Raw genomic sequence first — 24,536 nt, 5'->3', positions numbered from 1 at the left:
TTATTACCGTCTTCTTCACCATCAGTTACCTCATCATTTCTGTTACAGTCTGCTCCACCTTCATTTACATGAGCTATTCTATTACATTCTGCTACACCACCAGGTACACTAGCTATTCTATTACAGTATGCTCAACTATCAGATACCTCATCCTTTTTAACAGTATGCTCCACCATCAAGTTCCTCAGCTATTCTATACACATTCTGCTCCACCATCAGGTACTTCAGCTATATAAGCACATTCTCTTCTATCAAAATGTACTTCAGCTATTCGATTACAACCTGATCCACATCAGGTGCCTAAGCTATTCCATAACAGTCTGCTCCTGCACCAAGTACCTAAGCTATTCGATAACAGTCTGCTCCACCATTTAGTACCTCAGCTATTAGATAATAGTCTACTCCACCATCAGGTTCCTCGGCTATTCTATTAGAGTCTGCCCCACCATCAAGTACCTAAGCTATTCTATAATAGTCTGCTCCACCACGAAGTACCTTAGTTATTCTATTACAGTTTGCTTTACCATCAGGTTCCTTAATTATTCTAATACTGTCTACTTCTGCTTCACCATAAGGTACCTTAGCTTTTTATTACCGTCTTCTTCACCATCAGTTACCTCATCCTTTCTTTTACAGTCTGCTCCACCTTCATTTACATGAGCTATTCTATTACAGTATGCTCAACTATCAGATACCTCATCCTTTTTAACAGTTTGCTCCACCATCAAGTTCCTCAGCTATTCTATACACATTCTGCTCCACCATCAGGTGCTTCAGCTATTTAAGCACATTCTCTTCTATCAAAATGTACCTCAGCTATTCGATTACAACCTGATCCACATCAGGTGCCTCAGCTATTCCATAACAGTCTGCTCCTGCACCAGGTACCTCAGCTATTCGATAACAGTCTGCTACACCACCAGGTACATTAGCTATTCTATAACAGTATGCTCAACTATCAGATACCTCATCCTTTTTAACAGTTTGCTCCACCATCAAGTTCCTCAGCTATTCTATACACATTCTGCTCCACCATCAGGTACTTCAGCTATTTAAGCACATTCTCTTCTATCAAAATGTACCTCAGCTATTCGATTACAACCTGATCCACATCAGGTGCCTCAGCTATTCCATAACAGTCTGCTCCTGCACCAGGTACCTCAGCTATTCGATAACAGTCTGCTCCACCATCTGGTACCTCAGCTATTAGATAATAGTCTACTCCACCATCAGGTTCCTCGGCTATTCTATTAGAGTCTGCCCCACCATCAAGTATCTAAGCTATTCTATAATAGTCTGCTCCACCATGAAGTACCTTAGTTATTCTATTACAGGTTGCTTTACCATCAGGTTCCTTAGCTATTCTAATACTGTCTACTTTACCATTAGGTACTTTAGCTGTTCTGTAGGAGTCTGATCCACAATCAGGTACCTTAACTATTATTTTACAGTCCGCTCTACCACCAGGTTCCTCAGTTGTTCTGTAACAGTATGCCTCACCACCAGGTACATCAGCTTTTTTATTACAGTCTGCTTCACCATCACTTACCACAGCTATTTTATTACAGTCTGCTACACCATCATATATTTCAGCAATTACATTACAGTCTGCTTTACCATAAGATACCTCAGCTATTATATTACAGTCTGGCCACCATCAGGTACCTCACTTATTATTTCGGTGTCTCTCCACCATCAGGTACCTAAGCTATTATGTATGAGTATAATTGTCACCAACAGGTACATCAGCAATTTTATTATAGTCTACTTCATCATCTGGAACCTCAGCTTTTCTATAGGAGTCTGATCCACCATCAGGTACCTAAGCTATTCTATAATAGTTTGCTCCACCATGAAGTACCTTAGCTATTATAGTACTGTCTGCTTAACCATCAGATACCTCAGCTATTCTATTTCAGTCTGATTCATCATCAGTTACCTCACCTTTCGTGTACAGTCTGCTCCACCTTCATTAACCTCAGCTGTTCTATTACAGTCTACTCCACCATCTGGTTCCTCAGCTATTGTCTTGCGGTCTGATTCACCATCAGGTACCTTAGCTTTTTTTTACAGTCTGCTCCGCAGTCCGGTTGCACAGCTTTTCTATAACAGTATTGTTCACCATCAAGTACATCAGCTATTTGTTTATAGTCTGCTTTACCATCGTGTACCACAACTATTCTATCATAGTCTGCATCACCATCAGGTAACTTAGATATTTGATTTAAGTCAACTCCACCATCATATACCTCAGCTATTCTATTACAGTTAATTTCACCATCATATATCTCAGCCATTCGATTACAGTCATTCCACCATCAGATTCCTCAGACTTTCGATTACAGTCTGCTCAAATATCATGTACCTCATCTAATCTATAACAGTCTACTCCATGTCAGGTACCCCAGATATTCTATTACAGTCTGCTTCACCACAAGGTACATTTGCTATTCTATAACAATTTGCTCAACTATCAGGTACCTCATCTATTATTTTGCAGTCTGCTCCACCATCAGGTTCCACAGCTATTCTATAACAGTCTGATCCACAATCAGATACCTTATCTATTTTGTATAGTCTGCTCCATAATCAGGTACTCCAGCTATTCGATTACAGCCATTTCAACCATCCGATTCCCCAGTTGTTCGATTACAGTCTGCTCCATCATCAGGTACCTCATCTATTCTATACCAGTTTGCTCCACCATAAAGTAACTCAGCTATTCTAATACATTCTGTTCCACCACCAGGTACATTAGGTATTTTATTACAGGTAGCTCAACTTCTAGGTACCTCATCTATTCTTTTACAGTATGCTCCAGATTCAGGTTCCTCGGCTATTCTATAAGTCTGATCCACCATCGGGTATCTTAGCTTTTCTTTTGCAGTCTGCTCCAACATCAGGTACCTCAGCTATTCTATAGCAGTCTGATCCATCATCAGGTATTCAGCTATTCTATAGCAGTCTGCTTCACCATTAAGTACCTCAGCTATTATTTTACTGCCTGTTTCACCATCAGAAACCTCAGCTTTTCGATAACAGTCTACTCTACCATCAAGTATCTCATCTATTCCATAACAGTCTGCTCCACCATCAGGTACCTCAGCTATTCTATTACATTCTGCTTCACCATCAGGTACTTCAGCTATTCTATTACATTCAACTCAACCATCAGGTACCTCCACTATTCTATAACAGTCTGATCCACCATCATGTACCTGAGCCACTCTTTTGCTGTCTACTCCACCATTAGGTACCTCAGCTATTCTATAACACTTAAATTCCCCATCGAGTACCATAATTTTTTTACAGTCTGATCCACGATCAGATACCTTCGCCATTCCATTACAGTATCCTTCACCATCAGCTACCTAATCTTTTCTATTACAGTCTGCTTCACCATCAAGTATCTCAACTATCATTTTACAGTCTGTGTCACTATCAGGTTCCTCAGCTATTCTATTACAGTCTACTCCACCATCATGTACCTCAGCAATTCTAAAGGAGTCTGATCCACCATCAGGTACCTTAGCTATTATTTTAAAGTCTGCTCCACCAACAGGAACATCAGCTATTTTATGACAGTCTGGTTCACCAGCAGTTACCTCAGCTATTTATTACCGTCTGCTCCACCATCAGATACCTCAGCTATTATATAACAGTCTGCTCCACCATCAGATGCCTCAGCTGTTCTATTACATGATATGCTCTGCTTCGTTATCGGTTTCCTCCACCGTAACATTTACCCAATGTCGTGCTTAAAGGTACTCGGAATAAGCGAATACTAGACATGCATCGACGAAAACAAACATTAAATACATATTACAATTTAGTTATAACTAGTGCCTGTGCTATCTCCTTCAAGGTACTATTATTCATACAGAAGAAGCCATCTGTTGCCTAAACATATTTAAAACTAAGCCGTCTTTAAGTTTATTATCTTACCTCCTACATAAACGACGCTATCCGATTGGTCTAAATTGATCACGTGGAGGGAGTGTATAATCCATACACCCCTTATATTTTGTATTATGAAATGTAGATGTTTTTGTATTATAATATCTGTAGTACTAATAAAAACACTTAATGAGATATAATCTTTTCACAGATAGAAGCTTGGTGTATTGGATATACACCCTTAGTGCTGTCATACCACGATTGAGCTTCGCTCGTATAGGGAAAGAAAATACTAAAGTGTAAATCCCATACAACCGTAGCTACTTACAGTGTAACTAATAATACATGGCTGTATCCAATGGACAGATACTATTATTTTTTTTCTTTAATTTATAATACATTGAAAAGTTTTAAATGTTCCTTTAATGTAGCCTTGAAAGCATGACGTATCATTTTACACGTTCTGTCAATAACCGGACCCTCTCCCTCCCCCCCCCCCCCCCCCCCCCCCCCCAACACACACAACCCTTAAAGCTGCACTCCCACAGATGTACCACTTTTACAACTTTGTTATATTTTGTCTTGTAAAGAGCAATGTTTTGCGTAAATATCTGTAGACCAGTGCTATTAGATTGCTGACGAAAAATCAGATCGTAGATTTTCATATTTCAATTCGAAAAATAATGTTTTATGGCTTAAACCGTTACTAACGGTTTTAGAAAATTGCATATAACATCAATTTTTGTACTTAAATATTAAAATTTGCTATCTATTTTTTGTAAGCAGTCTTGCATAACTGGTTTCCATGGATTTTCGCATAAATTTGCTCGTTCCAGGACAAAGAAAATGTCAAAACGTTCAATCTGTGAGAGTACAGCTTTAATAAGAGTACGCGTTCAAATAAGATTAAAAATTGGCATTGTTGCATGCATTCAAATTTGATTCCCACTAGCCATCCTTTTCATTTAGTTATATACGTCATTCTGTTAAGCAAAAGCAATTTCTTCTACACAATATCAGTAACCTCCCTTTGAGTGTTTTCTTAATATAGTATACATTTAAATCGAAAGTAGATTTTTCGAAAACGGGTTACACATATATTGTCAGGTATTCTACATAGTGAGCATGGACATAAATTATAGTTGTTAAACATCAATAATTATTCAACATTTACATTGACAAATCTATATTTGTAACAGGCATCTGAGGGATTTTAGCTCTATTCAAAACTGTGTGAAGAAAAACGAAAAAAACGTAAGTTCGTTTGTTATGTACGCTATGATTGTATCGAATGTCGTGATTGACTTGTGTATTAAGCACGATATAAGTACATGTACTTTCCAATATTTAGCACATCGGTTTGAGGATAGGTCAGCAATTTTTGGCCTTAAACTTAGAATAGTGCATGTATTTCTTGTTCCGATTATTGTATTAAGGTAAAATATGATTTAAGTTGTTTTTCATGGGGCCGTTACTCATTAAACTAATATCAAACCACTATAATCAGTTGAACAATAATATATATAGTTTTGTTATGTAAATAATTTAAAGCACATGGTTGCATTTTCCAATGTATATACCAGAAGCCCCTTGCAAAACGCAATAATATCATTAGCGAGTCGTCAACTCTATATTGATACCGAAATAGAAGACATAGATGGACGAAACATAAGACGTTATGTTTTAAATTCGTACACGTAGCACCATTGTACTTGTTACGTGGTATGACGATTAAAGTATTAATCATTCATTCTAACATGAGTTAAGAAGAATATTTACGTATGTATTTCGATGTAAAAATGGTGAATTGACTTCAAGTAGACCATGCAAATAATAAAACATTTAAATACAGTGACAAACATTTGAATTTTTCCGAAATAAACTTCAAACTTTAAGCAGGGAATACGTTTACGAATCCAAGGCCGAGTCTACAAGGTACGGGCCGTTTTGCATATATTATACAAATTCCACTTTAATTCTGAATACAAAAACAATTTATAGAATGAAGCCGAGGATTTTACCACGCCGACTCCGACTATGTATTGGTTATTTGGTCTGCTTAAATGGGAATATTGGAATGCCGCCGAGTTTATATCATTTAACAATAAAGATAATTTAGTTTTCAAATATGTACACGATAGCAATGGTGAATTTTCAAACTGATATGGAGTGTTATTAAAGCTGCACTCTCACAGATATACGGTTTTTACAACTTTCTTTTATTTTTTGTCGTGCAAAAAGCAAATGTTTGCGCAAATATCTGCAAACCAATGATAAAAGATTGCTGACAATAACCTTGCCTTGTTCAAGGAACGGTCATAAGAAGAGAAAAATCTACAACTAATCAAGTAATGAACCAAACAGCAAAATTAAAATTACCTGGTAAGCAGAAACAAAACAACATCAGGAGTAGAAAAGTCTTAGCAGTAGCACAGATTAAGTAAAACCATGCAAAGGTTCTAGTAGCATTACCAAGTGATTTCATCGGCTGGATAGAGACACTTAAAACAAACTACACAAAGTAATAATATATAAATACAAGTAAACAAAAACATAAGTATACAATACATTTAATTAAAATTGAAAATAAATAATCGTAAATCGTAAAGCGCGAATTTTTAAGGAACTATTTGATGGCGATAGTGATTTAAAATTACTTCGCTTTATGACGTCAGTGCACAACGTTGCATGCGCTTTTTGGTGAAATGCGTAGAGATAACAACACTAATGCCGTCCTATTTAGCTCTACATGTTCTTGCATTTCTGATGACAATTTTGTGATGATGTAACGTAATCGTATATATGGCCAAAATATCGTTGAGATGTCGTAAAATACACTCACATTTTGGTCAACCTTTTGTGCATCAGTATCTTGCGAGTTATCTCACCTTATACATCACAGCATGTCGGACGACAATCTCATTAAAATCAGATCCCCAATACACACTTCACGACGTTACATAACGTAATGAAATGAAGTGAACGTTACGATATGATTTTAATGAGATTGGTCGGACGACAGCGTGAAAGGGGTAGTAGGGATAATTTACCTGGAGGTACGACCGATCGCCGACTGAAAACACACAACAACTGCATAACAAAACCCACATTTAGCAAGAAAACTGTTTGGGCAATAGGTCGCCGACATATAAACTACGTATTGACAAGCGCTTCTTTTTAAATTGTCCGATCATCGACCACTTTCAAAGATGAACACTTAAACGTTGTTTGTTTTTAATGTGCTTCTATCCTGCCCCGACAGACCTGTTGTATCATACACTGCCTTTTATTGATGATAGGACCTCGGGCGAATTACAATCTAAATAAATGCAGGTTGTATGCAACTATATTTAAACTCAGAAAAGAAATTAATAACATGACTAGTAGCATCCGGACCACCTCGGCCATTTTCCATCGAAAACAACCTCGGATGTATATGGACAGTTTACAATGTCAGAAATCTTTATGATAAACTAAGCTGCATGTAGATCGCGTAGTAATTTTTACTCAGCAGTAATACTTTATCACTGTACTCATGGGATTTTAATTATTTATCCAATAATTCATTTCTTTGTCAATCATTTTAGACTTAATTATACAAAATATTCCTAAAAACACAATTAAATACTACTACAATTGAAATCTTTATATAATATACCGGCATACATCCGAGGTTATTTTCAATAGAAATAAGCGAGATGTTCCGAATGAGATAAAAGAAACATGAGACTTCATAAAGATACACGCTGCACCTTTGTACTTGTTACGCGGTATGAATATTAAAGCGTTTGTTAATCATTGATTTTAGCATGAAATTTAAGAAGGAATATTTACTTAAGTATTTCGATGTAAACCATGAATAGACTTCAAGTACACTTTACAAATGACATAACATTCATAGCGCATTTGAAACTTCAAATACGCCGACTCTAATTTTACTGGTTGATTGAATTTTTAAAATGAGAATATTGGAATTGCGCCGAGTTCATGTCATTTTACAATAAAGATAATTTAGTTTGCAATTATTTTAACAATATTAAGGTGTATTTTCAAACTTACATGGAATAATATTAAATTTAAAGATAAAACTTTATTTATATAGAAAGAGGCAATCGGAGTTTGTTCTAGCTGATTCTGGTTTAATTTTGTACTAGTAAAAGGAAACGCTACTGATCAGTCGTAAGTATTTGCATTTTGGTAATTTAATTGAAAAAAACCCTAGTTTTGCCTACGTCTATGTCATTTTATGCAGTTTTATGTCCGTTTTTTTCATGTGGCAATACACTTCGCTTAGCTTTCGACGGTAAGTTATGGAATGTTTCCCCAAGTGATTCGCATTTTCATCCTAACTGTGCAGAAAATGCATTTGTCATTTCCAAAGGAAGGACTTTATCGAAGGTAGCATTATATATAAAGTGTCACGGTTAAACATAGGCACTAGTGTTGCGGGAATATATATTTATAGGGTAAGGGTTAGTTTCATCGAAAGTGACGTCAATTACAGGCAATTATCAAATGTACGCGAAACTATTGGGTTGCTCAGATGGCGGACAAAAGATGAAAAAATTGCATAAACCTAGCAGCTACATGTAAACACAAGTATGACCTGCAAATATCTAAGCAGATACAATACAACGTCAGTAGTCGGAAGTTTCAAGCTATATCCCAGATCAACAACAACCTTCCGCATGATCTAGTAGGATGACTTACGGATCTATCTGAGATTAACTATAACAATAACCATAAAACAAGTAATGGCTTACTTAACGTATATTTCAGATGCTAGAGTGGATACAGCTGACCCTTACTATTGGAATGATTGGGTTGTTTTTGTACGTTTGGCTAACGAAGAAGAACGATGCGCCTAAGCCAGGTAGAATACGTCACTTATCTAAAAATTATACAAAAATGGCCATATTTGTTTCAAACGCAAAATTAAAATATAATTTTTGACTTGTTTAGCAAGAACTTATTGTAATATCCACGTGTACAGATTCAAACTATTGCAATCACATAATTGTTTGAATTAATATAAATCAGTTGTGCTTTCGTTACAGCTCTGAAATCGTTTTTGACCCAAGATATCCAGACCGACAACACAGGTAATTTCACAGCAATTTGGTCTTTAATTGAAACTCGCCTATTGTAGAGGTCGAGTGGAAGCAATATCGCTATATGTCATGTAAGGGTTTTGTCGTATATTGAACATGCTCTTCAGGAATGAATTCGGAATTTCTTCTGCCCTAGTAAGCCGTATTATATCCGTCTTGCAGGTTAGTGTGAGAATATGTCACTCTTAAACAAACGGTAAAATTCTCAATAGCACTTATATATGTGGAATATTAAGACAATGATCATGACAGTTTACGATCAATCATGGAATTTATAATCGTTATGTCTTAGCTTCCATGGCTATTTTATTGAGGAGTGAAACCTTGTGCGATATTATACGAGACACTAAAATTTTCAAATTAAGGCAAACAATCTTAAGACAACTGTCTTCCTATTGTTCGAATGATATATAATGATGATTATTTTCCTTGCAGGTAGAAATCAAGCAGTCACTAAAGCCGTTCAGACTGACCACGAAGGTACGTGTTATAATATCGTATAATACCGGTATAAGTGATCCTGATAGCAAACATGCTATAAGATATTAACACCAACACTGACACAGTAATAAAGAATCAAGACAAACTAAGGCATAATCAAAAGTATGGAATTCTGTGTAGTATGACAAATATTGACTCCACTGTGGTGAATCCATGAAATTGTCGTCACTTTAAACAATACCAAATACGGACGTCGCTATGTAGAATTCCGAGTACTCACACCACTATGTAGAATCTAATGTACTGACGCCACTATGTAGAACCCGAATACTGACGTCACTATCAAATATTTGACACGTGTATAAATGGAAACGCTTGATTTCGCCATTTGCTATTGCAAATTGTATGCAATTACTAGTTAAAAATTGCTACTTACATGTGCACTGGCATTATTAAAGTGCGATAACAAACTAATGCAAGTTGCACGGTTATATCTGTGTTTTAAGTACGATTACTTGCAAACCAGCGTTGATCGATACTTTTGTGTTAAATAACGTTTTGTTTATTTGAACAATCGAATATTGTGCTTAACATTTTCTGTAAAATATAACTGTCAACTATTCGACTTGTAAATGCTTCAACTCTTCTAAGGTAGCACAGAAGATATAACTTGGTTTAAAGCTGAATACATTGTCATAGCTAGGAACAAATGTCTAGAATCGAAGATTAAAAACTTAAGGACTTACGTGTCCAGACCAGCAGCTAAGGGCGCTATAACAGCGACAAGTAGGTATCGCTAAAACAAGACGCCGGACAAGGAAGTGCGTGAGACCTCTTAAAGAACGGGAAAAGGGCGACAAACATGGCGCAAAGCAAATTCTTATTCACTGCAATTTGGTCCTGACGTAAGCGCAAATGACAGCCGTGATAATAGATATTACTTGGATTCTGAGAGAGGTAGAAACGATGATAGACATCCGGCGTTCATTCGTGCATGCGGCACCTCAGAACGTCATAGGCGAATTGTTGAATAAGAGCCAGATGCAGCAAGATATGAAACCGATGCAAACAATTTACACTACAACCGATTGGATGACATTGTACACTTGGAGCTCATGGGAGCCCATCACTAAGCAAATGTGTACAGCTTTCAGATACCCGACTGACAGATGGCGTTTGGTAAACAAAATAAAAGTCATTTGGGGAAGGACAGGGGACATAGCCCATGGCTAATTACACTGCCAATGTTTACATGTATAGATAATTGGAACTGCTTATTGACAAATTTGATTGAGACGATCGCTGAATGACACGGCTAGGATTTTTTGAAGAGCGTTTAGATAACTCTGCCCTAGAAAGCCGTATTATATCCGTCTTGCAGGTTCGTGCGAGAATATGTCACTCTTAACGAACGGTTAAAATTTCTCGCAAGCACTTCAATAAGTAGAATATTACGACAATGACCATGAAAGTTTACAATCAATCATGGCAGTTATAGTCGTTATGTCTTGGTCGTGATTTCGTTGCATATGTACACAATTATTATAGGACGATATATCAAACAGAAATAAGTATATATACGACTGTAAAGTTCACCTATGATGGACTAGGGAAAGTAACTATTTATCACGCCCTACGTACTAGGCAAGGAAGCGAAATCTGCAATCGCACTATGTCTTTGATAAAATAAGATTACTTGCGACCCAGGTTTTTAGAATAAGCGAAAGCAATCGCCTGCGGCTTCACTTCATATGTTTGGTTGTCCTATTCTTATTGCAGTCTTACACAAGTCATCACACTCGCATACATTATCATACCATAATAAAATAAGTGGACTGGGGCTACCGATAACATAAGATTGATGCCGACTTAGTCAATCGGTTTTTCTGCCTGAAAAGAACTACTATGTGGTAATGGACGGTTACAGATTATTACAAACGAATGTTCATTAAGCACTCGACTAATATAGATTAATCGCACAACGATCCGAGATTTATCGAAAATCCCGATGCTTCGGACATTATGACATACAGTAGCAGCAATTTATACAACCAGAGTGCGTCCGAATCGACGTCGTATTAAACCGAATAAGCAGAAACTGTTCCAACGACTGGTGGTCATGTGTTTTGAAGAATCGCAATGACTTGAACAGTCGGACAGACACTTTCTCAAATTGTTACTCTTATTATACTGATATCTTCTCAACTACAGAGCACAGTTTTGCCAGAATTTCAATTTAGTGGTAGAAATACTAGTTTGGTGGGAAAGAAATATAACTGTTTTTAAAAACAGTCAATTGCGAGTTGAGACAATGAAATTGAAATCCATTGTTTTGCAAAAGCTCCAAGCAATAAAGGCTCAATGCACATGTTTAATGCTAGGTGTGGCTAATGTTACAAGTGTGGGGTGAAGCACTTGTGAACTGGTTTAATCCTCACTGATTTTTCACTAAATTTTCAGCGTTGTTTTGAAATATTTTTTATTTCTGTTATGATTGATGTCATATGGCTATGCGTGAGTCTTGCTAAGTGTTTGGCCTTGAATATTGTGCTTCAGAACCGTGGTTACATTTCGGGCCACTGGGCTTGTCTATATAGCTTCAATTGCTAATTTTATTGCGGGGTAAAACCTTGTGCGATATTATACCAAAAACTAAACATTCAAATTAAGGCAAACAATCTTAAGACACTTGACTTCATATTTTTCGAATGATATATAATGAGTTTTTTCATTCCAGGTCGAAATCAAACAGTCACTAAAGCTGTTCAGACTGACAACGAAGGTACGTGTTGTAATATCATATAATACCGATATAAGTGATGATGTTTGCGATAGCAAGCATGTAATAAGATATTAACAAAAATATTGACGCAGTAATAAAGAATCAAGATAAACAAAGGTCATTATGTAGAATCAAAAGTATGTCCCGGTCGTGATTTCGTTGCATATGTACACAATTATTATAGGACGAGATTTCGAAAAGAAATGAGTATATGTACGAATGTAAAGTTCACCTAGGATGCATCAGGGAAAGAAACTATTTATCACGCCCTACGAACTAGGAAAGGAAGCGTAATCTGCAATCACACTTTGTCTTTGATAAAATAAGATTACTTGCGACTCGACTCAGGGTATTGGAATGAGCGAAAGCAATCGCCTGCGACTTCACATTGTGGTTGTTCTATTCGTACTGCAGTCTTACACAAGTCATCACACTCGCATACACTATCATATAATAACAGATTTAGTCGACTGGGACTACCGATAACATAAGATTGATGCCGACCTAGTCAATCGGTTTTTCTGCCTGAAAAGAACTACTATGCGGTAATGGACGGTTACAGATTATTACAAACGAATGTTCATTAAGCACTCGACTATTATAGATTAATCGCACAACGATCCGAGATTTATCGAAAATCCCGATGCTTCGGACATTATGACATACAGTAGCAGCAATTTATACAACCAGAGTGCGTCCGAATCGACGTCGTGTTAAACCGAATAAGCAGAAACTGTTCCAACGACTGGTGGTCATGTGTTTTGAAGAATCGCAATGACTTGAACAGTCAGACAGACACTTTCTCAAATTGTTACTCTTATTATACGGATATTTTCGCAACTACATGGCACAGTTTTACAAGAATTTTAATTTAGTGGTAGAAATACTAGTTTGGTGGAAAAGAAATATAAGTGTTTTTAAAAACAGTCAATTGCGAGTTGAGACAATGAAATTGAAATCCATTGTTTTGCAAAAGCTCCAAGTAATAAAAGCTCAATAAACATGTTTAATGCTAGGTGTGGTTAAATGATACAAGTGTTGGGTAAAGCACTTGTAAACTGGTTTAATCCTCACTGCCTTTTCACTAAATTTTCAGCGATATTTGGAAATGTGTTTTATTACTGTTATGATTGATGTCATATGGCTATGCGTGAGTCTTGCTAAGTGTTTGGCCTTGAATATTGTGCTTCAGAACCGTGGTTACATTTCGGGCCACTGGGCTTGTCTATATAGCTTCAATTGCTAATTTTATTGCGGGGTAAAACCTTGTGCGATATTATACCAAAAACTAAACATTCAAATTAAGGCAAACAATCTTAAGACACTTGTCTTCATATTTTAGAAAGAAATATAATGATGAGTATTTTCCTTTCAGGTCGAAATCAAGCAGTCACTAAAGCTGTTCAGACTGACAACGAAGGTACGTGTTATAATGTCATATAATACCGGTATAAGTGATCCTGTTTGCGATGGAAAACAGGTTATAAGATATTAACACTAATACTGACACAGCAATAAAGAATCAGGAAAAACTAAGGTCATTATGTAGGACTAAAGGCTTTAGAATGCTTGATTCTACAAAGTGGGGTCAGTTTTATCTATTCGTTAAGTGGCATCAGTATTCTTTATTCTACATAGTGGCGTCATTATTTTTTATTCGACTTAAATATGTCAGTATTTTTCTTTGTATATAGTCGCGGCATTATTCTTGTTTTAACATATTTGCGTCAATATTTTTTTTATTCTACGTAGCGGCGTTTGTTCTGCATAGTTACGTCAGTATCTTAATTTTACATAGTTGTGGCATTATTCTTGAGTGTAAACAAACAGAATCCCTAATAACGACATTACTTTATTACAAGTTCCTTCGTTGTCTCTCTCTAAACGGCTTAATTTGCGGCTCGAATTCCACCTAAAGAAAATCCAGTATTCTCCGTTCTAAATAGTGCCGTAGGTATTCTTGCCGCACTTCGCCCAAGATGGTCACTCGTAACGTTATGGTTACGTTATGGTACTTGACGAAAACACGTTCGTACTTCATATCAGTTGTAGATCATAGTAGTGCATTTCAGCAATTCCAGCAGCCAGATACCTAGTAACCTCTGGCTTTAGTAGCGTGAGGCTAGCCGGGAGATGTCGATGGCGTCACGATGTTAACGACTAATTATTAGCGTCTCGTCTGTGCAGGTGACATCTTGTGAGTAGGCAGCAGGGTTGCCATTGAACACGTCTGCACCTTGGCCACCTTTTACTTCGTACATCATTGAGAACGGTGGTAACCAAACCTACTCTTATCATTGACTTTTAACGATGGCCGCATTTTACGGGTGAATTAATGTCAACAGTTTCACACGTGCATTCTCTCTGCAAGAGGCATCTTGACAGGGCGTCAGAAAGATGTAAAAGGCGACTTGATCTATATTTTATATCAACCTGGTACGAGGCCAGTATCAATAGTTACTTTCACGTTTGGTTTCTTTAACATAAGTAACACAACGAGAACCTGACGATCTGGTCTGATTCGGAACTTCCGCCGAAAAACCCTTGTTTAACCCTAGACTAGCATGTATGACCACCCGTTCTCGGCCACCCTGTTCCAGTCACAGGCCCCGTCTATGCTGTTACCGGACTCGTTATCGAAACGCTGTCATTCCATGGATAATCCATTATATAATGGCTTACCAATGCTCTCTCGAAGTCATGACTCCACACCAAATGTTTGTCGAATTTTGTAAGCGCGTGCAACGGATCGACAATATTTCCAAAGTCCCTTACAAAGCACCGATAATACGACCCGGTTGTTACGAGCTTTTTAACCTGCTTTGAGTTGATGGGCCGAGCCCAAGCCAAAATGTTGGCCACATTTGTAAGTCTTTGAAGACACCGCTAACGCGGACCACGTGACTTAGGAACATCATTTCATTCTACTTTCAGGCTTTAACTTCAGTCAGACAGCCATGAAGGTGTCTATGACCCCCATGGCATATGTTCTTTGAAATCATATCCGCAAATGTTGATGTTGTATGTCTAAATGAGACATGTGACCCATTGGAGACATTGAAACGCAAATTCCATCACGCGCTGAACTATTATCCATTATTCAGCCCGAATGGCAAGTGACAATTTGACAGCCGCCAAACTTGTGTCAGAAGGCTGTTTTAGGAATGTATGTAGAATTATCCTCTTGCCAAGTAAATGCTAATTAATATGACAGAACCAGCCACTGAATCAAAGCAATCTTGAATTCTGGGTAGAGGAAATCCATCTGATTTGATACGGAGGTTCTCTTGCGGATGACTTATTATGTTGTACCGCTTAGGAGGCACATGCGATCGGGACTATTCTAGGTCTCTATTTGACCTCTCAAAAGTGACTATAGATGTTCTGGAACTGAGTCGTCTGGCGGTATGTTCTTTCTTCGCAAGCATGGTATCTCCACACCACAATGTTAATTAAATTTCCACTAAACAAAGGTACAGATCTCTGCCTCTGCGAGCTCTATCTCCATGACCAGAGACAAAAGGTTACCTTAACTGTGCCTTTACACAACTCTCGATTTGAAGCCAAACTCGCCCTTCGAAGAAGAGTTGATCCCCTCAACACCGGTCGCTGCGGCAATCCACTCTGTGTACTATTTTTGACGCTACTATGTAGAAAAAATAATACTGACGCCACTCTGTAGAAAAGAGAATAATGACGCCACTATGTAGAATAGAGAATACTGACGCCAATGTTTAGAATAGAGAATGCTGACGCCACTATGTAGAGTAGAGAATGCTGATGCCACTATGTAGAAATGAGAATACTGACGCCACTATGTATAAAAGAGAATGCTGACGCCACTATGTAGAAAAAAGAATACTACGCCACTCTGTAGGAAAGAGAATGCTAACGAAACTATGTAGAATAGAGAATGGTGATGCCACTATGTTGAAATGAGAATGCTGACGCCATTATGTAGAATATAGAATACTGACGCCTCTTTGTAGTATTAAAAATACTGTCGCAATTATGTAGAATCGAAAATAATGACGCCACTACGAAGTATCAAAAATACTGACGCAATTATGTAGAAACAAGAATACCGACGCCATTAAGAATACTTCAGCCAATATACAAAATAAAATAAAACTGACTCAACCAGATAGAATCAAGAATACTGACGTCAGTATGTAACACCAAGAATACTGACTCGAATAAGTAGAAGAAAACTGACGCCACTATGAAGAATCGAGATTACTGACGTTTTACTATTTACACGACATTGGTTATATAATTCTTACACATCATTTAAGTAAACAATTTGTACCAGCTGATGAAGATATTAAACTGTTTGTTTATTTTTTGTTTTGTTTTCAGGTCGAAATAAAGCAGTCACTAAAGCCGTTCAGACGGACAATAAGGAAGGTACGTGTTAAAGTATCATACCGGTATAAGTGTGAAAAATACTGAAACAAATATGTAGGATCAAGACAACTGACGCAACTATGCTGAATCAAGAATACTGATACTGAAACAGACACAGTACGCTTATATGTAAAAGCTACACAACTAACACCACTATGAAAAATTTAGAATACTGACGCCACTATGTAGAATCAAGAATACCGACGTAGTTATGTAGAATAAAGAATACTGACTTCACTATATACAATCAGGAATAATGACACAACTATGTGTTGTATCAAAAACACTGGTGCAACTTTGTAGAATACGGACGGAACGTTGTAGAATCAAGTCTGCTGACGGTCACTATGTATGTTTCAGAATACTGACGTCACTATCTCTAATAAAGAATACCGACGCAACTATGTAAAATACAGAATACCGGCGCCACTATGTACAATCAGGAATACCGACGTTAACATGTGTTGTCTTAAGAATACATACGCAACTTTGTGTAAAATCAAAACTTATTCTAATTATATTATGGTTTTGCCGTGTTAAATTTAAGATCAAGATAAAATATTACAAAATGTTTACACAATTCACGCAAAATTATATTTAACTAAGCTACTGAGTCCATACATGTCACAGTTTGTTTACATTACCTCATGTGTTTGTCGTTGAAAATATGTTGATTTGTAGCTGTGACGTTGCTTTAATAAATTTGAAAACTCGTTTAAATAAACCATTGATACCAGTTGACAAAGATACTTTAATTGAATATTGGTTTCTTTTTAGGTCGAACTCAAGCAGTCACTAAAGCCATTCAGACAGAAAATGACGGTACATATTATATAGGTTGAATAGGTTTATAAAAACACGTACAAATAACATCAAAATAAATTATGCTTCATAAAGCAAAATATCGCCCCTATTCTTCGTATCGGAGATAAATTACGTTTAGGTGTTTATTTTGAAATAAGGATGAGTTGAGCTAAGTAAACGTCTTTTTAGCATTTATCAAGTAATTTGGTATTATTGAGATGTACTCATGCTTAAACATTCGCGCCGTCTAGAAACTTCTTGTGCAATTGTGAATTGTCATTCAACTGCTATACACATTTGCATATGATGTATTATAATCTCACCAACAACAAGAAAATCTAGTTTTTGCGGAAAATGACACAACGCGAATATCCTACAACTGATTATGATAAAGTGTGCTAAATGAACGAGGATCCTTTACGGTATTATTTTGTATATACTCGAGATCTTTACGACATAGCAATTGTGTTTTACAAATATCGCACAATTTCATACAGGAAGGTTTTTACCCTATAAAGCAACAACATCGTTTTTAAGCATTTATTTTCAACGCAGATGATCAGGTATAATTAACAATTAAGGCTTATAGTATTTCATGGTATTTTTAGATTGTTTTGTAAATATGCTATCAAGGTATCTCAGTATATTCTATTAAGTTGGATACATCTTGCACTAAAGTCAAAACTTCACTCTTCATATCCTACAATCCCGCACCAATAAACTCATACAAACTCATAGTCACCCGAACCATATTCTACAAAAGCTCTATATAGTCACATATGAGCAAGAACTCAATAACAGCGTGTTTCACAAATTTATTTTTTGTACAGAATGACCCCAATAAGGAGTTACACATCTTCACAATATCTTAGAACCAGATTTCATATAAAAAAAATATGACTATTGAAATTAAAAGCATAACTCAATAAGCGCAACACTTTTTATTAAATGCAAGAAGTAACTTTTTGCACACACAAAAAATCATTAATTGATGAAAATTGTTGTGTAAATAGTAAACCATGTGCACTAATTTACTTCTTGCTCTAAAAAAAGTAAACTTAACGCACATACTGTTTTGTGCAAACATCAATAACTGCAAATGATATATCAGAAATGTTACCACAAATGTCATCATCAATATATAAATCACTCTGTGAGTGCACACACGCACACATACACGCACACACACACACACACACACACACAGACACACACACACACACACGCACCCTCACACACCTGCACACACACACGCACACGCACACACACACACACACACACACACACACATATATATATTTATTGATCAACTATTACGTATTTGACGCGATACGGGGACAATCGCGGTACAATAACAAGACATTGGTGACAATATATGCCCAAACTCGGCCAATATCGCCCAAACTCGTCCAATATCCGTTTCCTCCGTCTTGATATACAAAACTCGCCTAATATAGGATTTGAGAAATGGACCATTTTCATTGGCTCTCGAAGCTCGCCTAATATGAGAAATATGCTGGAAATTATTTTTAAAGGTAGCCTTTTTGTATTACGTTTTTCCGACTGTTTTGAGAATTTTGTGCTTCGCTCAAACCTATTTGGAATTACTAGCCTATTAAATACTTCAACCATTTTGTACGGTTTGATATAACAGTTGTATTTAACTCGTTGGTGGATTTTACGACTATTATGTTTTTTGTACACCGACCAAATGGACGACAAAAGTGAAAAATTGACGTTTAAGCAAACGATTTACGAAATTAAGACGAAAAAAACATGCTTCCTGACACTATGCAGTGCTTTATTCATAAGTATGTGCAGTGTCACTTTAAGGATGCAAAATCAGCAAAGTCAAGTCTAGAAACGCAGACACCATGAATGAATAAGGGATAAATGCGCCTTTAACAGTTCAATGTGAACATCAGGTAAGTTATTTGAATGTTTTTTTACCAAAATGTCGTAATATACGTAATAGTTAATTAATAAAATACTTATTAATTAGGTGATTTTATATTAGCCGATTTATTTGTCCTCGGTCAGCTGTATTTGCCTTCGCCCTTTCGGGCAAATAACTCGGCCAATATGAAATCACCTAATTAATAACATTAATAATATTATATAAGACACACACACATATATATATATCAATTGTGTCTTCGACCCTTTGCCTAGTGTCGTAACAAAATGGCCGATTATCGAAGGACTTTTAAGAAGTATTTCTTTATGCATACAGTTGAACTACAAGATTATATTACAAATAGTTTAGCAAACTTCATCAGCATTTATTGCGAAATTTACTTTATTATATTCTTTAGTTTATTTAGCTTCGCATCTTAAAATTGTTACGGTTATTCAGCTTTGCATTTACGGTCTTATTTGTTAATCTCAATCAAAACCTAGTTCAAAGCAAAGGATTCCGGAGATAAGATTTGAGTATTCATAGATGAATCCTGCATGAAGCAACCTTTCAGACATTTCACGGATTTTTATAAAGACGTAATTCTAGCCAAAACATTTATTCACCAAATGTTATTTGCACATTTATGAAAATATTAGTGTAGCACCATGTCATGAAATATTGAAAAAACATCTTCGACGGAAAGGATTTCTTTTTATCTCCAGTATAGACCATTTGATAACGCAAATCAAATCCGTATAAAAGGATCAATATGTGTATGTTGCGAACTGCATAATGTATTATATATCCAAAACAACAAAACATGCATAACATGAAACATCATAATTAAAGAACACCAGATCCGCATGCACATAAAATCCCATTTTCATTAAATAATTGGCGTGTTTTCTATTTATATTGACCTGCCGTATGGTCTGCAAGATGTTCGCGCAAAAAACGGTCGTCGAGACGTTTTGTTGTTGGTTGACGTTTTTCGTATGGTCGGCAATCGATTGGTTATATTTCGCTGATTAATTTCCGATAAGTTTCTATGGTTTGCCGATACAACCTTGTTCACCTCGCGAATAAAAATCATTATGCAGCAAGGAAACATTGTCAATTATAGTATACTTAAATTGTTTGCAGCTTTCCATGCAACTGAATATTATACTGTTTCAGCCACTGCCGTGGTGACTGGTTCTGAGGTAGATTCAACGGTAAGTTAACAGTGTTACTATATAAATGTATATACGTATATCGTTCTAACCACCATTAACACATTTTGAAACGGATGTATCTTTGTATTTCCTTTACGGTCCATTTCCCTATTGTCGGATACAACCTGTAAACTATTTCGCACTGATAATGAAATGTAAGCGGGGTTGCCGACGAAGTCCATAATAATATACTGATCACAAAGCCTGCAAGTGTACTCACGAAAGCCTTACTGTATAATAACTAATCTCGAATGATGCAATCACTTAATGCATTCTTAATATGTTTAACATTGATCAATGCTTGCCTAAGCTTTTCGTATTTTTATTTGATTTAAATCTGAATATACTAATTTTCATTAAACGGTATTGTCCAGGAGCTACCTTGATACCTTTGGCCATACAATGCGATATCTAAAGTATAAACTAAATGTTATCTTCAGAAATAAAAGTTAACGTTTGTTCGATTATCTCGCTATTCGTATGCAACTTATTTATGGAAACACATTACTAAGTATTGGATGTCTTTCAGAAGATCTGATAATTGTACAGCATACTTTTTTTATTTGAATATGATATCAATTATTTTATTCACATATGCTATGCAGTCTGTGTCAATCAATGCAGTAATAGAGAACCAATAGTTCTTATAAATACGATGAAGTATTATTAGGGACTTTCAAACCGTTTTTCTTAATTAATCGTCATTGGTACGGGCAATATAAAATTGTAAAATTGGTGCAGATTCTCTATGTTGACCCACAATGTTAATGTTTAACACGGGACTTTTATTTTCTGTCCAAGTTTCTGTATAGATGCCTTATTATTTAAGTACTCTCAAATATTTAAAACCTTAATGTTTTGCAGACGTCAAATACTTCATACGATGAATTGGCTGGACTTAGATAATTGAAATATATTCATACACATTTAATGTGTCTACCTTTTAGGATGATTACGAGAAAATAATGATGACAGAAGAAATGCAAAAGGAATGTGAGCAAACGCTAAGCATAGGAGGACTTTCAGCTTTGCAGAAGAAGATCAACTCAGAGTTGGACCTTTGGCAAAATATAGTGATACGGTTTGCTATTATTGGTGAATCAGGATCAGGCAAGTCCTCCTTTATCAATGCAATGCTTGGACTTAGTGGGGACGATCCTACAGCGGCCAAGGTAGGCTGTAATGAGTGCACGATGGATTGCAAAGAATTCCGACACCCTCGAAAGAAGACATTGTCGTTTACTGATCTCCCCGGTGTAGGAACCCGAAAGTTTCCGAAAGATTCTTACCTTGAAGCTGTGCAGTTTGAGAGTTTCCACTTCTTTATATTGATTACACAGTGTCGGTTTAAAGAAAATGACCTATGGCTGGTTAAAGAAATTGAAAAACGTGGAAAACAGTTTTACTTTGTTAGAACAAAAACAGACGTTGATGTTAGCTCGGACATGAGAGCACATCCCTTGACATACAATGAAGGCAAGCTGCTCCAGGATATTCGAACTGAAACAATCAAACAATTGAAATCAGCAAATGTTGGCCTAAACAATGTTTTCCTGATCGACAACTACGATACAAAAAGATTTGACTTTGACAACTTGATGGAAAGACTCATTGACGACGCACCGTCACTCATAAAGCAATCATTGATATTTTCAGTATCTGCAGCAAGTTCGAACGTACTCAAGGAAAAGGTAGCTTCTCTTCGTACACGAATAAGATATCAGGCAATCCTTGCTTCCATTGGCTCGCTTGCACCGATTCCAGGAGTTGGACTAGCCTGTGAAGTTGGAATACTCATGAAGGAGGTGAACTTTTACAAGTCACAATTGGGAACAGATAAAAACACGATGCAACAGCTTGCAATGAAGATGGGTGTGTCCGTGGAGTCGTTGTACAAGGACCTCGGTATGACTTCGCACATTCTCTTAGCGTCAAGGGATAGCTTTCTTAAGTTGTGTACTGAAATTGCTGTATCGGAAGCCACAGAGAGTTTGCTTAAATGGACTGCCCCTATTTTTGGACATTTAGTGTCTGCAGCGGCTAGCTATCCTGTTTGTTCCTATACACTTAACAGATTGCTGAACGTTTGTGAAGAAGAAGCTATCAAAGTCAACAAAGCGTTTGAAACTTGGATTGTTAAGAAAACAAGTTCCTCCGTCGACCTGAGAACCTGCAGTCAGTTAAAGTGACATTCTAATGCAATGATTGAAATATAATGCAAATGACTCATGAAATTCTGTATTCTATTATTGTTTGTTATAACTATCATTTCAATTGAATTTTCAAGTTTTCACATCTCTTGTATAAGTATAGTGTATATATTAAAATGATTGACTTCTAGTTCTAAAACAATATTTATCTATTTACGTCTGTTCAATGTTTAACCAATGCACATGATAAGCAAAGTACCATAAGATCGACCCATATACGACTATGATTGTTTTCAGTTCGTTTTTTCTAACACAAAAATCGCGGACTGTCATAACCTTGCTGTCGTCATGTTACGTCGTTCTCGTTGCAGTAATAACTTGAGAATTTTTAAGATTTTTAAAGGTTTTCCCGCATATACTTTTCGAATTTTTCACTTGATCGACTGAAGTCAAGCAAGAGGCGAGCGTAAGACTTTGTTCCGCGGCGTTACTGTGGTTAAGTTTTGGTTAATGTTTGTAAAAAGCATGTAGAATAATTTATAACATCATAATATAAATGCATTTTGTACAGTTTTTATTATTTATTATATTTTAGAGGTGCCTTTCTTTCGACAATTTAATTTCATTTCAATAAACATAACGAGATGGGGGGTTTTCGTCATTTTTTTCGTGGCGAGAAGATTCTTATTTGTAAGGCCTAGCTTTATGTGGTTTCTGAAAATTTAAGAGAATAATCCCATCAAGACATTTTTCAAACTGGAGTTATGTTATGTAAAACAAGTCAAAGCTCATTCCTTTTGTAGTTAAGAGGCAAAGCATACATGACGGGCTTGCGACATAAAAATTAGCAGGCATAATGTAGCCCATTTACAACTATCTTATTTGTTTTATAATACCTTTTATAAGTTTCAACTTTAATGTTTTGCACGACTTCGACTCCTTCGACGAAGACCTCAATGTCAAGGCTATGCCCTCACCTCAATTAGCTCTTCTAAATATAAAGTAGATTGATAGTTGACGTGAGGAGAGATCGAAAAACCTTCTGAGGCCAAGTTATCCTAATGTATAAGTTCATACTCGTGCCGTTTAGCTATCACGATGCATTTTTTCAGCTACCGGTCTCCAGACAACTCAGAACGATGCGGAGTTTAAGGTAATCGTCTATGGTTTAAGTCTACATTGTATTACATGTTGAAACAAAAACGGTTTGATTAACTTTGAAAAAAACAACATCAATGCTGCTCAACATACTTACATATACATTTATGTGATCAAGTACACGACAATATACTGACACAAGACTGAAAACTTTCTATAACTTGAGATAGTTTAATAGCATTGTTTAGATAAAAAAAAATGGGACTAACAACAGTTACTGTAGCTATCATATCCGCGTCCATCTGGTCAGTGCAAACTCCTCAAATATTGTTCTATTATAAGGTTTCCCTTTTTTTGCATGAATTGGCCGTACGTTAATGTTTAACTGGGTACATGTTTTTATATTTCAGTTCTTCTTGAGAACGGACTGGATAGCACGGCATCTAAATAAACGCAGCGACCAGTTGTCTGAACAAGACCTCTTGCATGGATTAGAAGACAAATTTCATTCCTTCTTAAATCTTTGGAAAAATAAAGTCGTAGACATAGCTATAGTTGGCGAATCGGGTGCTGGTAAATCAGCATTTATTAATGCTTTGATGGGGTTAACAAGTGACGATCGTGGTGCTGCTGCCGTTGGCTGTTATTCAAAGTTTCGGGAAACCAATGCGCATCATTTACCCTGGAACGTCCGCATTTCATGTTGGGAATTACCCGGCATAGGTTTGCCTT

The 24,536-nt window shown here is 36.5% G+C and overlaps 1 protein-coding gene across 1 annotated transcript; it reads left to right on the top strand.

Annotated features, from left to right (window-relative positions):
- Positions 1-1,852: 1,852 nt before the first annotated feature.
- On the top strand, positions 1,853-24,320 carry LOC128228059 (interferon-inducible GTPase 1-like). The gene is made up of 12 exons (XM_052939104.1): positions 1,853-1,857; positions 5,097-5,151; positions 8,677-8,770; positions 8,955-8,999; positions 9,444-9,488; positions 12,187-12,231; positions 13,607-13,651; positions 16,591-16,638; positions 17,416-17,460; positions 20,519-20,556; positions 21,504-23,859; positions 24,215-24,320. The coding sequence occupies exons 1-11, from the start codon at positions 1,853-1,855 to the stop codon at positions 22,743-22,745; spliced, it is 1,707 nt and encodes a 568-aa protein (XP_052795064.1). The 3' UTR covers positions 22,746-23,859; positions 24,215-24,320.
- Positions 24,321-24,536: the final 216 nt, after the last annotated feature.

The sequence above is a fragment of the Mya arenaria genome, chromosome 3, assembly GCF_026914265.1.
Source record: "Mya arenaria isolate MELC-2E11 chromosome 3, ASM2691426v1".
NCBI classification, from domain to species: Eukaryota; Metazoa; Mollusca; class Bivalvia; order Myida; family Myidae; genus Mya; species Mya arenaria.
The sequence above is the reverse complement of the archived record's forward strand: the minus strand, read 5'-3'. Positions and strand labels throughout refer to the sequence as shown.

What these genes read in the sequence shown, in the direction of transcription:
- LOC128228059 (XM_052939104.1), top strand. An exon ending in TGAAGAAAAACGAAAAAAAC is followed by an intron (nt 5,152 to 8,676) that starts GTAAGTTCGTTT and finishes CGTATATTTCAG; the next exon opens with ATGCTAGAGTGGATACAGCT. An exon ending in TGTTCAGACTGACAACGAAG is followed by an intron (nt 13,652 to 16,590) that starts GTACGTGTTATA and finishes TTTTGTTTTCAG; the next exon opens with GTCGAAATAAAGCAGTCACT.